The sequence below is a fragment of the Trichosurus vulpecula genome, chromosome 5 (genome assembly GCF_011100635.1).
Source record: "Trichosurus vulpecula isolate mTriVul1 chromosome 5, mTriVul1.pri, whole genome shotgun sequence".
Lineage (NCBI taxonomy): Eukaryota > Metazoa > Chordata > Mammalia > Diprotodontia > Phalangeridae > Trichosurus > Trichosurus vulpecula.
In genome coordinates this window covers 145891656-145909582 of record NC_050577.1, presented here as the reverse complement: position 1 = coordinate 145909582, position 17927 = coordinate 145891656, and the positions used below count along the sequence as shown (strand labels likewise).

The 17927-nt window shown below is 36.7% G+C and overlaps 1 protein-coding gene across 1 annotated transcript in view; it reads right to left on the bottom strand.

Moving 5' to 3' along the window:
* Positions 1 to 17927, bottom strand: part of COG5 (component of oligomeric golgi complex 5) — a 368496-nt gene that overhangs the window by 341261 nt on the left and 9308 nt on the right. The window contains exon 2 of the mRNA XM_036761810.1: positions 12480 to 12619. Within this exon, the coding sequence (XP_036617705.1) occupies positions 12480 to 12619 (140 nt within the window). The remainder of the gene's footprint in view (positions 1 to 12479; positions 12620 to 17927) is intronic.

The window sequence follows — 17927 nt, the reverse complement described above, 5'->3', positions numbered from 1 at the left end:
TTTTGAGAATGGGTAAATGGGGACAAATGGATTAACAGGACTCAGTATCTAAGCTTGTGTTTTATCCTGTACAATTTGTGGCCAGAAGGTAGTCACCCTGCCTTTTAAAAAAGAGAAATAAATCAGAATTTGTACATTCTAAAAATAAAAAATAAATTTATTATTTAATGTATTTATATATGTACTGGAGCCTGTTGTTAATTCCTTAGTAAAATCTCATCCTCCTGGAAAGGAAATTAATAATAGGCTAATGTAAAATATAAGAAACTGGGTTCTGATGTGAATTTCCTAAACAGGACAATTGGTCAAAGTTTCAATTTTGAAAATGTAAAATGATTAGGGTATAAGGATTAGAAATGGTAGTTTAAAATTGTGCTAAGGTCACTTTTGTAGGAGAGTGGACAGAAGCTAGTTCCTACAAGAAGACAAGAGGAAAAGATGCTGAGATGCTGTGCTGGAGATCTCTGGAACAAATACCAAGGACCAGAGGACTTCATGGATGATGTTCCCTGCCAGACAGCGGTATAGGAAAAGACTTTTTGAATTTGCATCTTAAAGGGCCTCTTTGATTCATCAATGCATTGATCAATCCTTTCCATATTTACTTAAATGGGTGACAGGTAAGGGGAAAAATTCAGATGTACCAAGACTGATGTGAGAGGTCTTCAATGAGCAAGTGAGAGGAAGGATTGACTGGGATGGTAAAGCCCTCTCATGAAATCTGGATTTCGGCCTTTCTGTGAGTTAAGTAGGATGAATGGGGGTAGGGACCTTTCAGTAGGTCTCAGGGCTTCTGATTGACAGCTAGGCCTAAGTTTCAAGTTACTAAAATCACCTGAACTGTGTCTTCACCAAATAAGGATAAAAGTGTTTTTTTAAGGAGTTGGCACTGGCTAAATTGTACCTGGGGTAATAGATTTCCGCATTTAGATTGTGAGCCTGGACTCCACCAATATGGGGTCAATGGTGGGGTGTGGGTTGTTTGCATTAGGGTATAACGCTAAGTTCTGCCTTCTGGGTGCCACCTCTCCCTACCGATTGGTTAGGAGACAGCCCTTTCTCATGAGATCGTAATAAAGAAGTTTTCTGTTACTACTTTGAGAGACCTCTGACTATTTTAATTAATTGCTGGTGGTGGTCTCACCCCATACAAACCTTATCTAAGTAATTGATTTCATGAAAACTAGAATAAGACCAAAGAACATTAAATGATTCTGAGATTGCAAGAAATATTAACACAAAATCAAAAGATTGAAAGAAAATTAAAAAATATGGGATATAAGTGTTTTAAAACAATTGACCTGCTGGTCAAGGAGACATAATTTATGAATCACTGGCCTCCTTGAAAACCATGATTTTTTTTAAAAAGGCCTAGATACTAAATTTCAAGAAATCAAAAATGAAAACTGCCCATATTTATTAAAAGCAGAAGACAAAACGGAATGAGAAAGAATACACTGATCATCACAAAAAAGAAACAACAAAAGGATAAATTCCAGGAATGTCATAACCAAAATCAAGAGCTCCCAAGTTAAAGAAAATACTACAAGCACAAAGAAATAAGTTCATGTATCAAAGGATCACACTTAGGCTCACACATGCCCTGGCAGGTTTTACGAAAAATAAGAGATGTTTAAATATAACATTGCAAAAGCAAAAGATGTGGTGGGCGTATAATCAAAACAACTTTATCCTGCAAAGCTGAGTATAACCCTACATTGAAAAAAAATGGATCTTTAATGGAAGAGGACTTTCAAGTATTTCCAATGAAAAAATCAGACCTGAGTAGGCACTTCATAGTACAAACACAAGAATCAAGAGAAATCTAGAAAGGTAAATTTATTTGAGCAATTGGAAGGGGCTGAATGATGGGTAGAACTAACATTAAAAGAGGGAAGAAAGAAACAAAGTGTCCCTTCAGAACCTCAATTTCTTCAAAAGGTACTGAAGGAGTTAAGTTAGGAAAAAATGGGGTCCTGAGGTAGATTGATGATTTTAAGAGGGTAAAGAGAAGGGAGGATAATTAATAACAACAACAACAATAATAAAGCATGTCTATAGTTCCTACTACATGCCAGGTACTGTACTATATGCTCTTTATAAGTATTGTCTCATGTTGTCCTCACAAAACCCTTTTACAGATAAGGAAACTGAGGCAAACAGAGGTTAAATGACTTGCTCAGTCACATAGCTACTAAGTATCTGAGGCCAGATTTGAACTCAAGTCTTTCTGACTCCAAGCCTCCCACTCTAACCACTGTGCCACCCTGACTCCTCTCATAAAATATATGTGTGTGTGTGTGTGTGTGTGTATGTATGTATGTATACACACACACATATGGAATAATAGGGAAGTTTGAGAGGGGGAGGATGAGTTCAGTTTTGGCCATGGTGAGTTTCAGATGTCTATAGGACATCCATTAGGGATGTCTAAGAGACAGGTGGAGATGCAAGCCTAGAGGCCAGTGGAGATATTAGTAGATTTGAGAATAGTACAGAAAGGAGAAGGTGGAGAAGAAAGCTTGGGAGGAATGGCAGATGATAAGTTAAGTCTTAGACATGTTGAGTTCAAGAAGGCCAGCAGGTAGTTCAAAATGTGACTGAAGGTCAGGAGTTAGAGGTTAGGATTAAATGAGTAAATCTAAGACTCACTTGCAAAGAAATACTTGAACCTATGGAGGCTGATGAGATTATCTAGTAAAATTGTACAGAAAGGTTAGTGGATCCAACCTGAATGAAGAGCTAGCAAACAACATTGAGGAGTAATGAGACAAGTGGAGAAAAACCAGGAGAATGTGTTGTCTTGAACACCTAAAGAAGAGCGAGCGACTAACTCGGCAATGTTGCAGAGAGGTCAAGAAGAATGAGGACAGAGAAAACTAATTGCTATTTGATTTGGCAATTAAGAGATCAGTGAAAACTTTGGAGTTTGGGGGGAAAAAAAATTCAGATGCATGATGATCCAGGCTGCTGATTACAAAGGATTGAGGAAGAGAATGAGAGGACAGAAAATAGAAGCACCCAGTGTAGAATTTTTTTTAGGTAAGAAGGAAAGTATATAAGACAATAATAACTAGTGGTAATGCCCATATTCACTGAGAGGGGTTTTGTTGCTGTTGTTGTTTTAAGAATGGAGGAGGCATGGGCATATTCGTAGATAAAGGGAAGGAGCCGAAACAAAGAAAATTTGTGAGAGAATAGGAATGATGGAGAGGGATGATCTGCTGGAGAAGACTGTAAAAGTCTGAAGGGGGCACATAGAAAGAATTGCCTTGGTAAAAAAGAGCCACCTTTTCATGTGAAACAGGTAAAGGAGGACACAGCTGGAGATGTTCACATGATGTGACCTGAGGAGTTAAGATAAGAGTAAAAGGAAAGGAAGTGGGGATCCCCACTGCAGTCACCCAAATTCCCTGCTCCTGATGCTGGGCTACTCACTATTGCTGAAGTCACAAAATCAAGCTGATTGCAAAAACGACCAATCCATGGCATATAACCACAGCTGTCCCCTCACAGCTACTGCACCATCCATCAATATGGAGATGACAGAGTTCACCTATAAGCTACATAGCAGGGGAAGTCAAGCAGCCTAGGAAATGGAAAGAGCAGGGACAACGCAGTAGAGAAAAGACAGCAGCAGAGATTTTGTAGGCATGGCGAAATCATGCTCTTGAGTGAATTAATGATTCCTTAGGTTCATGATTCTACTAGGTGAATTTATACTAAAAGAAGCAAAACTATACTCCAGCAAGAAAGAGAAGGCAGCAAGTCTTATTTTCAAACAAAGGTTATTTCCATAACTTTGCTATGTTACTATTAGTCTTTTCCTAAAATGACAGCCCAGCTATTGAATGTAAAAATATGCAAAAGAAACTTTAATAAAGGCACTAAATAATACGATCAAAAATATTCCAAAACTTAGCTGTTAGTAACATTCACCATATAGTAGATTATGGTATGATACTTTTAATTTAAATAATTATGTAAGTCGGTAGCCAAGATGACTCAATTTAATCTTTTTTCTCCACATATAACTTCGATATGTATTCCTCACAACTCAGAGACAGATTAAAGCTTTATTTTTAGAAGGTACATACTATAAATTTTAAAGCATACATTTGGGGAATTTTTCGCATTAATTTTTCATCTCTATCAGAAAAGTGAATGATTATTTTACTTCCCAAACTTTAATAAGATAGATAATTATGAAGTAACTGAGAGATGAACTATCTCTAAATCAACATGGACATTTGCAAGGAATTTTTTGCTATGATATATTTGAATGTCAACCATCAGGAACAAAAACTGACATAGCTAAGCATCGTATTCTGGCTACTTTTCTTCAACAACAAAAATGCATGACAAAATAAGCTCATGTAATTTTAAATTGTAACCATTTTTGCTAAAAGTGTTGAACATAGTGTTTTAAAGAAAAAAATTAGACTGTTTTAGATAAATCAGCATGAGAAACTTAAAACGTTAAAATGTTCAGCTAAATAATTTTTCATTCCTTTTCAATTGATAACCTAGAAAAAGGACATATTTCCCTGCTTTCTATGCTCAAAAGAAACTGTCAATTTAGGATTCTACATGTACAAATCTGATCCAATTCAATTAATATTTATTAAGCACCTATGACATGCCTGGTACTGTGCTAAGCACTGGGGATACAATCAATAAAAAGAAAGATAGCCCCTGCCTTCAACAACCTTACTATCTAATGTGGAAGACAATACAGAAAACAAAGCAGGAAAGCTGGGGGGAAGAGAGGCCAGGGGAGACACCAAAGAGTATCTTATTCTATGGAGTTGAAATCAGGAAGGGCAGTAGATGCGAAACAGGGTGATCTGAGAGTCCAATTTCTACCCTCTAGAAAGTAAGGCACTGGGAGGAGTTTGGTACTCTGACATTCAGCCCTCCCAGCAGAGGGGATAGGATGCTGAAGGTTTGAGTTAACAGCATGGTGGTGAGGTAAGTGATGAGTTTATCCTGGGAGGGGTATCTTGTTCTATGGAGTTGAAATGAGGCAAGGCAGGAGATGCAAATGAAGCTACTTCGCTCTTAAAAATTAAATGATTACTTCAACCATTCTGATGATCACAGATGATTTAAGTGACTTCAGTGAAAGTGCCAATTGTACTTAATTACCTGAGTTGAAACACAAACGCACTTGTAAAATACAAATGCGGTTTGAGTTGTTAATGGCCACTAACAACCTGGAAAAAAGGCAGAATCTATGGGAAAACAAAATGATGGCAAGGGATAATTCAAAAACACATTAAATTATTTTTCCTTTCTGAGGTTATCTGCCTAGCATGATAAATATAAAGATTTTTTAAATGAACAAAAAGTTGCACTTACAAAACATACATAAAATGGAGGCTTATTATTTTCATTCTCAAAGGATTCAAAGGCCCCTTTAAACTGTGGTCATTCCTAGTGTATTTTAAATATTGGTTTATAGATCATTAATTCTCTGACAGAGATTGGAGAGAAAGGAAACAGAAATAAAGATGGCAATAATAATTCACATTTGCATATGAAGTTTACAAAATACTTTTTCTCATTACACACTTGTCAGATCACAGTATAAGCATTATCCCAATTTTGCAGATGAGGAAGTCATAGATTTAGTTAGGAAGGACCTCAAAAGTCAGTCTAATCCTATTCCTTTATTATACAGAAGAGGAAACTGAGGCCAGAGTGGTTCAGTGACTTGCATAAGGTCAAACAGATAATTGGCAGAGCTGGCACTGGCACAAAGATTCTCTGGCTCCAACCCCAAGCAAAGTCTGCATTCTGCAAACAAGAGAAACTGTTACATTTTAAAACAAGCCTGGGGACTATCTACTTCTCTACAATTCTGATCTACTACGTCTTCTTTACCATAGCAGCCTCAAAGCTGGTACATGCCACAGTTAGCATTCCTGGTAATGACAATCATCGATAGCCTTTGTAACAAGTCATCTACAATTCAGGAATGGGGCTGGGGCTAAAGCTTAGGGCCAGGACATCATCCACCATCGGCATCACCACCACACAAAGTGCTGTCTCCAAGTCACTGTTCTGTCCCCAAACGTGCAGTAACTGTTTAGGGTATATGATAAAATCCAATGCCTCACAAATACGAAGCGTCTGAAACCAATTAGTGCATAAAGCATGTTAGGAAAAAAATATATTCCATATGAATAGAACCAGGGGAGGGGAAGAAACGACAAAGTCAGTGTACTGCACAAAATCAAATGACTTTCTGTATTTTGTCCAGATACGTACTAGTATTCATTAAGAACCATCTCCCCTCTTTGGGGAACCTTTTTTTAAGAAAATCCTAAATCTGAGAGATGGAGGGGAACTTGAAGACTGTCTTGTCCAACCCCATTATTTTCCAAATTGGAATAGTGAGGTTCAGAAAGTTTATGTGCCTTAAAATGATCTCTATGTAAGTTTTGGAAGAGAGAGAAAGAAGACTATCTCTTGAAGCGACTTTCAACAATGTAATCGATTTGTCTCAAGGAAGCAGATCTTCTACACACCCAGCACCTGAATATTCCAGTCTGAAATGAAGAGGTAGAGGATCTAGTTATTTCAATCCTGTACATACATCTAGGCTAGCAGTCAAGATATTCAAACTATAAAGAACTGCTACCTAAGCAAAGATCTCCATTAGCCCTATCACCTGAAAAAGAACCAGGAAAATGTGTAACTGTTGGTGTAGGTGGATGTTTCTGACCCACCATCTGAAGGAGATGAGCTTTGAGTAATCATTGGCCAATAACAGATATGGACTTCTGTTCAATACAAAAATAAGACTTTTCTTATTTGGAAGAAACTTTAGAGGTCATCTGGTACAACCCTTGCATTTTGCATTCAGAGATATTTACTCCCAAATGGTTTTATTTCCAGTTCCTTTTATGACCTTTTGAGAGATAGCTACATAGTATAAATTTGTGACTACAGAACAGAATTTGGCCTCATTAATTCCATATTCTGCCAAAATATGCTAATTAGCCACAGTCAGGTAGGTTTTAGGAAGCCTTAGGCCTTAAACTTTTGAATGAAAATTCACTTATAGGTGACAGGAAAAGCTCATGATTCTTCAGGAGTTAAAACGAATGATTTAAGCAGTCATACATAGAATCACATTCCTATTTTAATCAAAGATTCTCAGGTAAAGTAAGGAAGGATGAAAGGCTGATGTGTCTTTATCCACCAACTCATCACAGCAATTCATTTCAGAGGTGGCATCTAGAGAGGGATGCTGCTACCAACAGACCATGGACTTTGTCTTTCCAAGGCTCTAAATCAAAGAAAAATATAAGCTAGCTTTTGGAGGCTAAAAAAAATTGTTAACAAAGTATTTTTGTATCATTTTAAAATTTTGTGTCAAAAAAAAAAAGAAAGAAAAGTCTGTGACTCAGAGGAAGCTGAGGAGTTCACTTCAGCATTTAGAGCTGTTGGTCTGCACATTCTTCCAGTGCGACCAGACTTCTACACAAATATCCTAAATCCATATCACTGAGGAAAGGATCTTGACTTTGTCAAGATCAAATCTTTCAAGTAGAATCCCATGTTATGCTGCATTTTAACTGTTTGCAGTATTAAACAGGCCTGATCTGTGTTCCTAGTGATAGGTCACACCTTCCAGGCCTGCATTCAGGTAGATACCAAGTAACTGCACCAGATGTGCTTTAGGCTCCCTTCTGGTGCTAACATGTTATTATTCTGTGGCATACATCCTTGATTATTTCAGATGACTTAAACTCAGTGTTATACTTGTATGAAGAAACAATTGTCAGATGTTCACACCATAACCAATTCTCTTTTTTTGAGAGCTGACTGACTTGTACTGAATAGTGAGAAAAGTGGGCAGAAAATGAGCTGAAGATTGCGAAAACAGACCATTCAATCTCAGCTTGGCTTAAAAAGGTTACATGAAGATATTATCCTAGATACTAGAAAATTAGAAATCATTTTTTCATCATCAAATGAATACATTAAAATTATTGTTTTTACATAGAATTTGTATTTTTCCTCAAAATATGCTCACATATCTATTATAAGAAAGCCACATTTTTTATTAAACTAGTTTGACAAAGATTAACATGGTTTTCTAATGAATCAAAAAGCATTTAAAAGCTTATTATGTGAGAGGTACTACACTAAGTACCAGGGATATAAAGAAAGGTAAAAATAGATCCCTGGACTCAAAGAGCTCACATTCTAATGGGGAAGACAACATGGAAATAATAAATGTACATTCAAAATATATACAGAATAAACTGCAAGACATCTCAGAGAGAAAGGCACTGGCAGCAAGGGGGGAGGTGGGAGGGAGGAGATGGATAAGGCCCCACGCAGAACACAGGATTTGAGCTAAGTCTTGAAGGAAGTCAGGGAAACTAAGAGGCAGAGGTAAAGAGCAAGGACTGGTAAACTGAGAGTCACATGCAAAGACAGCAAGTGGAATAAAGTCACTATGGGTCATACCTACACTATGGGAAAATCACTTTGACAGCTGGGTGAAGGATGGATTGAAGGAAGGACCTGCACTAGGGTGATGGCTGTGTGAGTAGAGAGAAGGGGATGTGTATGAAAGATGCCGAAAAGGTAGAAAGGACAAAAATGTGGCAAATAGATCAGATATGTGAGGTGAAAGGGAAGAGCTGACGACATCAAAGTTGTGAGCCTGGGGAACTGGGAGGATGAGGGTTCTCTCAAGAGTATTAGGGATGTTAGAAAGCAAAAGAAATTCCCTTTGGAGGATGCTGAATTTAAAATGCCTAAAAAATATCCAATTCAAGATGTTCAAAAGGCAGTTGGTGATGCATGACTATAGCTCAGGAAAGAGACTAGGATATAGTTATCTAAGAATCATCTATATCAGGGCTGTCCAACCTTAGGTTTTTATTGAAACAACAGACAATATATTTTGATTTGCCAATTTTAGTGAGTGCTCTGCGGTGGCTCGGCTTCGTTTACTAAAGCATTTATGTAAATTTCTATGCTTGTAGGCAGGCCACATAAATTGCACTAAGGCGGCCCGCAGGCCAAATTTTGGATAGCCCTGATCTATACAGAAATCATCAATGAAACATCAAATCTCTTTGGGGCAATAATTCTATAAATTTATCCTTATTTGTCAAAATATAGTGTAGACTCTTAATTAGAAATAAAATAAGCAGGGGCAGAGCCAAGATGGTAGAGAAAAGGTGGGGACTCGCCTGAGCTCTCCCCAAAACCCCTCCAAACAACTTTAAATAATGCCTCAAAATAAATTCTGGAGCAGCAGAATCCACAAAAGGACAAGGTGAAATAATTTTCCAGCCCAAGTCAACTGAGAAAGGTGGCAGAAAATGTCTGTAGCACTGGGGTGAGAGTTGAGTGCAATCCAGAGAGGAGCGAGGAAATGGAACTCAAAACATTTTAAAAACACATGTTAAAAATTGTTTTTACTTAAAAAAATTTGTTTTTACATGTAATTGTGGAAAAAATAAAATATTAAATTTAAGAAATAAAATAGACTTGTGTTTTGTTTCAAACTGCACATACTTTTTGCTTCTTTCATTTCCACATTTTTATAAATACAGTCAAATCATAGTAATCTGGAAGTCAAAAGTCTAGCATTATCCAGTAAATCCAAAAATGAATAAAAAATTTCAGAAAGCAGGATCCACCAAAACCGAAGATATGAAGTTAAATGATGATTCATTATGACTGGTCAGCTCAACAACCAGAAAAAGCAAAGAAAAAGAAAAATTCTCCATGGTTGATGATAGCTATTAAAAGTCACATATCACAAAATGCCAGCATTCCAAAAGGGCAAAAAAATCTAAGGAGAAAAGAAAAAAAGCAGAGAAAAGAGAAATGGCACATAAGGTAGAAACTCTGGATGAGTCATCAAAAAAGCAATCTCAAGTCCTAGCTCTAGGTGATCTCTGAGTCCCAGCCAGCTCTTTGAATATCAATCTATGATTTCATCTTTTGCTAGTTCCACTTCTGGGACTATCGAGTTGGAAGACCTTAAACTGGTCATTTAACTTTTCAGAATGTCAGTTATCTCATCTATAAAATGAGATATTTGAGCAAGATAATCCTGAAGGCCATTTTCATCTCTAAAGGGCAAGAATGAGGCAATTTTGATGGACTGGTACAATAAGGACTCTCCTGTCTAATGTGGAATCCAGGCACAGAAAGGAGATTCTATCTACATGTGCACACTGTTTCCCCCAACAGAAAAGAAGCTTCTTAAGGACAAGGAGAGTCTGGTTTTTACCTCTATCCCTAGTGCTTAGCACAGTACCTGGCACAAGGTAAGAACTTAAATGGGTACTGAATTAATCATCACCTTTTCCAGAGGTACAAAATCAAATACAACTACTGAGAACAAATAGCATGCTAATTCAAATAAATTATACCGCAAACTAACATTTTATATTTATTTACATATTGTACAATATTAATATATTTAATATATAGTTACATATTACATATTGTATTATATATTTCATTATATATTATAAATGTGTAACTACAAATATATGTAATGTATAATATTAACATCTTTGTATTATATAACATTATATATTATATATAACATTATATATTAACATTATATTTTATATTATATTTCCTATCTCCTTGCCTGAAAACAGCTGTTTTCAATGAAAAGATAAGAAGACCTATGGCTGAAAAGAAAAAAAAATGGAAATAACAGAAGTGCTGCCTGAAGGTTAATTTTTTTTTAAATGACATAAGCAAACCATGATGATAGCAAACAGGTCTATACATTTTTTCTGGAAAAAAAAAAGACCATGCCCTATTTTTTAAAACAATAATGTCAACACTGGTCAGTCTTGCTTGAAAAAGTCTTCCACAGCATGGACAAATTAAAGTGTCCTGGATTTTAAGAAGAGTGAGGACAGAATACTTGTTCCAGTGGGGCATATGCTAAAAACCAAGTTCTCAGTAGTTGGAAAATTCAGTCATACTAGACTATTAAAAGGTGCCAAAGTATGAGCTGACGTGAATATAAAACAAAATTTTTATTACAGATTACATCATAATTAGGTATGTCAAAATACTACTGCAGAACAAAATGGCTACCTGAAGATAGCATGGCTTCATTATACAACTATTAAGCTAACCCTGAGGAAGTAATTAGTTAGCATCTTGTGGTAGTTTTTCTGTCTCCTTGCTCATCAACCTACAAATCAGGATACATGAAATGTTAGAACTGAAGAGATTTCAATACTGAACTTTCAATCTCATTCTAACAATAAAGGATGTGATTTGGAATTTTACATCTGAAATTCTGTTGTCAAAATTTGAGAAAACTTGAAAAAGAGTATGGGCTGGTATTATATTTGTAGAAATGTTTTCTAATGGCGTCAAAGAAATTAAAGGCATTGGAGCAAACCTTACAAAAATTCACTAACAAAACTTCTTAAAATGGTTAGGGATACCCATTCCTCATAGTTAAAACATAATACACATAAGATAAAAGAATCGGTTGACCATATTCTTCCTGGTTATTTGCTCGACATTAATAAACAAAAGAGAACTGAACCAAGTTCTTTCTTTATATCCTTCAAAGAATCCTGCAGAAATCTGACATCATCATGGGAGACACCATTTTGAAGGAGAGTCTTTAAAGCAGCATTTTCTGTATAAAATCAGGTACTTCTTTATATTCAACAAATAATAAACACAGTGGAACCTTGAATTCTCTAGATCTTTCAATTAAATGTGTGAAAGTGAAGAGGTAGCATGACACAGAATTTCAGAAGACTTCCCTGTTACCTTCTCAAGTCCTCTCATACCCTTCACATATCCTCATAAACATTTAAAAGGTAGTATCTTCAGTGACTGATATGTTCTAAGCTTTTACCCAGTTTCTAACATTATATTGCATAGCTATATCTTTTTTATTCATGTCTGATTTCAATTTTGAAGGCGCAATTACTGTCTGAAAACAATGTTTATAATTGGACTTCTATGGCATGATGTCTCAAAACCCAACTCCTATTGAAAAATCTTCCTTACCCCAATACCCTATGTTCCTCCTTTCTAATTTTTTCCTTGTACTTTGTGTGTGTCACGTGATTAGAATGTATGAAGCACAGTTTAGGGAATGTAGGAAAGTTGTAGGGGTTAAGGTAGCCTTTTTTTCTTGACCTGCCACCTCACAAAGGAGACTAGGTGCAGGTTTTCACTCAGTAAAAAAGATTCACCAGACGGGTCTTTAAAATTGTTCAGTTCCATTAAAGTTTTTAAAAGTATTCAACTTACAAATATTTGATTTAACTATAATTTTACCTTGGAAAATTAAGATATTTATTCACAGAAATACATACATACTATATATAACATATAATAATTATTTTTGTATTATGTGTGTATACACACACACACGTCTTATAACAACACAACTTTGTTATGTTAAGACTATCTATTCTTTAAAAAAAAAGAAAAGGCTTTACCTGTAAGTGTAGTTCTTTATCCAACTGACTTATTCCTTGTGCAAGTTTTGCTAGTTGTTCAGCTATTACAGCTTGGTGAATAGATTGAGAAGTATAGGTCTTTACATCAAAATCTTCACTTAAAAAGTCAAAGTAACATTCTGAAAGGAAAATGAAAAAAGCTCATTAAAAATACAAAATAAAAGATAAACAAAATTATTATTTCGTTACTAAACCTTCAGTAAGGAAGGCATTGATTATAAGGCAATTACTATATAGACATTAATCTTTTTAAAAAAGGAGGGGGGGAGTCCTTCCATGCCTATGAATAAACAATAAAGACAATACTTAGGGCCCCAGTAGTCTATACATGAATGCACAAAACATGAGTAATAAAGTGAACTCGAAATTTTAACAAATGGAAGCAAATATGAGTTGTCATCTACCAAGACTGTGCAAGATGGGGCTCATGACAGCCATATGATAAAGGTAAGAAAAAATAAGTTTCTACCAATAAGGCATAGCTGAAAGAAAACAGAAATAATAATGTATGATAATAAGGTATATACACATTTTTATGAAAAGTCTATGAACTTAAGAATGGAGGCACATTAGAGAACATCTAAGTTCAATTAAAAGGATGGAAAAAGAAAGTGATATTTTCATTGTGGGAAATAGTATGAATTTCTAAGACAGCTGGAAAAATGGCTGATAAACTCCTGATGCAAATTATAAAAGCAAGTTGTTTGCACCTTCTCTAATGTCTCATTGGTCCTCGAGGGGAGGTAACCATACTCTTTACTCTCCACTGCCACTTCCTAACCCTCCCTCTGCCACCATCACTCACCACTCCTCCTCTTTTAACTTGCTGGGCACATGTTGTACTTCCTGTCTCTCTCAGGGTGCCTTCCTGCTTCAGCTAGTCTAGCTTACTTGCCCTGTAGATGGCAACTTGTTGGCAATTAGTGACATGGCTGGTCTCCTCTCCACAGAAGTTAATTCCCAGGATGGTGACTATGAGGATGGGGCTGAAGCAGAACCAGTGTTATGGGGGCACTGCCATTCCCAGGGCTCTAAAGCTCATCTACCCATTGGTGGTGATCAGCAGATGCTGCTGATGGTTATGAGGAAGTAGGTCCTTTCTCCACAATGACCCCATTTTGGCTGCAAGGTCTGGGCTGGAAGTAGGTTTGGGGGACAGTACCCCTCCCAAAGTACTTGAGTTCAAGGTTTTGGGCTGTTTTTGTCTATGTCTGAAGGGAGATGACAGTCAGTGTGGTTGGGGTGGTGGTTTCACTTGCCTGGTATGTGCTGCCTCCTGTCTTTCTCTTTGAGTGCCTTACTGCTGCCTTGAATACTCAAGAACAGTTGGTTAGACTGTAGCATTCAGGAATGAAAGTCATGTAAAAAACCTGTCTTGGAAAGACAGGTTGAAGCCAGGCTATGAAAGACTTTATAAGTCAAATAGAGGAATTTATATTTTGGCCTAGGGGCAATGGGGAGCCTCCGGAATTTATTGACTAGGGGAGTGATATGGATAGATGACATTTTGGCATCAGTGGAAAGGATGGAAACCATGGGGGGGACATGATTATTCTACCTTACAGTTGGTGAAAGAGAATTTAAAAATTGGAAACAGTCTGGTATCCAACATTCTGCAGAACATATTTCAAAGAATTTAGGAGAATGATAAGAGTACAGAGATTAAAATTTTATAAGAAAAGTCAGTCCAAGCAGAATAAGAAGTTCTTAAGAATGATTCTGAAGATACAAAGAGAAAGAACTAAAAGGCTGTAAGAAGAAATTCATGCAGATTCTCTCCCTCCCTCTCACTCCTCCCCCACTCACTGAGAAGGTAAGCAAAATGATATCAATTATATACATGAAATCATGCAAAACATATTTCCTATTAGCCATATCACAAAAAAGAAAGAAAAAGAAAGAAAGTGAGAAAAGTACACTTCAATTTGCACTCAGAGTTCATCAGATCTCTCTCAGGAGGTAGACAGCTTTTTTTCATGCTGAATCCTTTGGAATTATCTTGGATCACTTGGATCACAGTAGTCAAGTCTTTCATAGTCAATCATCATTAGAACATTGCCCTTACTGTAAACAATGATCTCCCAGTTTTTCTTACTTTACTTTGCATCAGTTCATAAAGGTTTTGCCATATTTTTTTTCCTAAGACCATCCCCCTCATCAATTCTTACAGCACAATAATATTCCACCACAATCATATGCCATAATTTGTTTAGCTATTCCCCAATTGATGCGCAATCCCTCAATTTCCAATTCTCTGCCACCACAAAAAGAGCTTATTTATATATATGTACATATATATACATACATACATACACATACACACACATATATAATTTTTTTACAAATAGGTCCTTTTCCTTTGTTCTTTTTGGCATACAGACTTGGTAGTGCTATTGCTAGGTCAAAGGGTATTCACAGCTTTATAGACTTTGGGTATAGTTCCAAATTGTTCTCCAGAGAGATTGGACCAGCTCACAACTCCACCAATAGCTTATTGGTGTACCTATCTTCTCTTATTCCTTCCGGCATTTGTCATTTCTGATAGATGTGAGGTAGTACCTCAGAGCTGTTTTAATTTGTATTTCTCTAATCAAGAGGACCAATTCCGACAAGAGTAAGGTTCAAGCATTGCCAGCCACCATCTATTATCCCCTCTACCATAAAAGCTCTTCTTTGCAAACCTCTTTTATGTGAGAAAATGTTTCCCATTCTATCTCTCCCTTCCCCCTTCTACCAGCGCATCCCTCTTTTTCACTCTTTCACTTTTTTAAGAGATCTTCCCAACATAATCTTTACTCACACCCATTCCCTCTGTCTACATGTTATTCAGCTGTTTTTCAGTCATGTTCAACTCTTCATGACCCCGTTGGAGGTTTTCTTGGCAAAGATACTGGAATGGTTTGCCATTTCCTTCTCCAGCTCATTTTATAGATGAAGAAAGTGGGACAAATAGGGTTAAATGACTTACCCAGGGTCACACAGCTAGTAAGTGTCTGAGGCCAGATTTGAAATCAGGAACATGAGTCATCCTGATTCCAGGCTCAACACTCCATCCACTACACTACCTAGCTGCCTCTCTGTCCACATCCATATCCTTCTAACTGCCCTATTAATAATGTTAATGTTCTTAGGAGTTACATGTATCATCTTTCCATAAGGTGTGTAAATAGTGTAACTTTGGTGAGTCTCTTATGATTACTCTGTTTTTAACTTTTTATGCTTCTCTTGAGTCTTCTGTTTGAATGTCAAATTTTCTATTCTGCTTTGGTCTTTTCATCAGGAATGCTTGAAAGTCCTCTACTTCAGTAAATATCCATTTTTCCCCCTGAAGGTTTACACTTACTTTACTTGGTAAGTGAGTCTTAGTTGCAATCCTAGCTCCTTTGCTTTCCATAATATCATATTCCAAGTCCCCCCTCCTTCATTTTGGAAGCTGATAAGTCTTGTGTGATCTTGAGTGTCGCTCCACAATATATGAATTGTTTCTTTCTGGCTGCTTGCAATGTTTTCTTCCTTGAGCTGGAAACTCTGGAATTTGGCTATAATATTCCTGGGAGGTTTCATTTTGGGATCTCAGGAGATGATTGGTAGATTCTTTCAATTTCTATTTTACCCTCTGGATCTAAGATATTGGGGCAGTTTTCCTTGATAATTTCTTAAAATATGACATCCAGGCTCTTATTTTGATCATGGCTTTCAGGTAGTCCAATAATTTTAAATTATCTCTCCTCAATCTGTTTTCCAAGTAGGTTGTTTTCCAATGAGATATTTTACATTTTCTTCTATTTTTTCATTCTTTTGACTTTATTGTTTCTTGATGTCCCATGGAGTCATTAGCTTCCACTTGCCCAATTCTAATTTTTAAAGAATTATTTTCTTCAGTGAGTTTTTATACCCCCTTTTCCACTTGGAAACTCTGCTTTTTAAGGAGTTCTTTTCTTCAGTAAATTTTTGTACCTCCTTTTTCATTTGGTCTATTCTGCTTTTCAAAGAGTTCTTGTCTTCAGTGAATTTTTGTGCCTTTTGTTTTTTACCATAAAGCCAATTCTGTTTTTTAAATAGTTACTGCCTTGAATACTTTTTTGTGCCTATTTTACCAGGCTGTTAATTCTTTTATCATAATTTTCCTGCATCACTCTCATTTATATTCCCAATTACCCCTCTACCACTCTTATCTCTTTCTTCAACTCTTTCTGGAATTCCTATTGGCCTTTGGTACATGGTCCATTTTTATTTGAGACCTCGAGAAGTTTTTACATTGTTGTCTTCTTCTGAGTTTATGTGTTAGTCTTTCCTGCCACATACTAGCTTTTTACAGTCAAGTTCTTTTTTGCTGTTTGCTCATTTTTGTAGCTTATTTCTTGACTTTGAACTTTATAATAAAGTCGGGCTCTGTTCACCCTGGGAGTGGTGAGGCACTGTTCCAAGCTTCAGGCTTTTTCATGCTACTGTTTTCAGAGCTACTTCTAGGGGGTCTATAAGTTTTCAGTGCTTCCAAGATGGTGGGATCTGAGGAGAGATATGGTCACATTCTGGTAGGAAAGGCCCCTGCTCCTCTGCAACAGCAAGTACTAGCATTCCTCTTAGCTCCAGAACTGTGACCAGGTCCCATGCTTTCATGTGGCTGCAAGCTCTAGTGCTTCTCAATGTATACTCTCCTTACCAGTAACATCCTATCTACTTATGCTTATCCTATTCCCTCCCCACTTTTCTAAAAACTTGTCCTTTTAAACATTCCTTCTCTCCTTAATTTTCAAATACCTCCTTATGTATTGGTTCCTTTCTCGATAAATAAAAATATACCGAGATCTCCCCCAACCTTACCAAAAACAACAACAACAACAACAACAACAAACCAAACATCTTTATTTGACCTTACCATACATCCTATATCCCTTCTCCCTTTTCCAAACTCCTAGGGGAAAAACAAATCAAAACGAAAAAGCAAAAAACTGTTGCCTCCGTCTTCTTACCTCTTGTTCTTATTTCAAACTCTTGCAATCCAGCTTCCAACTCCATCACTTGACAGAAAACTACTCTCTCTGCAAGGTTACCAATGATATCTTAGTTGCTAAATCCAATGGCCTTTGCTCATCCTTAATGCTTCTTGACCTCTCTATAGCATTAAACACTGTTGACCATTCCCTCCCTCTGGGTATTTTCTCATCCTGAGGTTTTATGAGAATACTTTTTTTCTGGTTTTATTCTACAACCTGTTAAACTGATCCTTCTCAGTCTCTTTTGCTGGATCATCACTGATGTCCCATCTGTTCTGGGTCGGTGTTCCTCAGGGCTCTACCTTGGAACCTCTCTGCACTCTCTAGGGAATCTCATCAACTCCCATGGGTTCGAATATCGTCCTTTTACAAAAGAATCCTCAAACTACTGATCCAGTGCTCATCTGTCTCCTGAGATCTGTCTAGACTA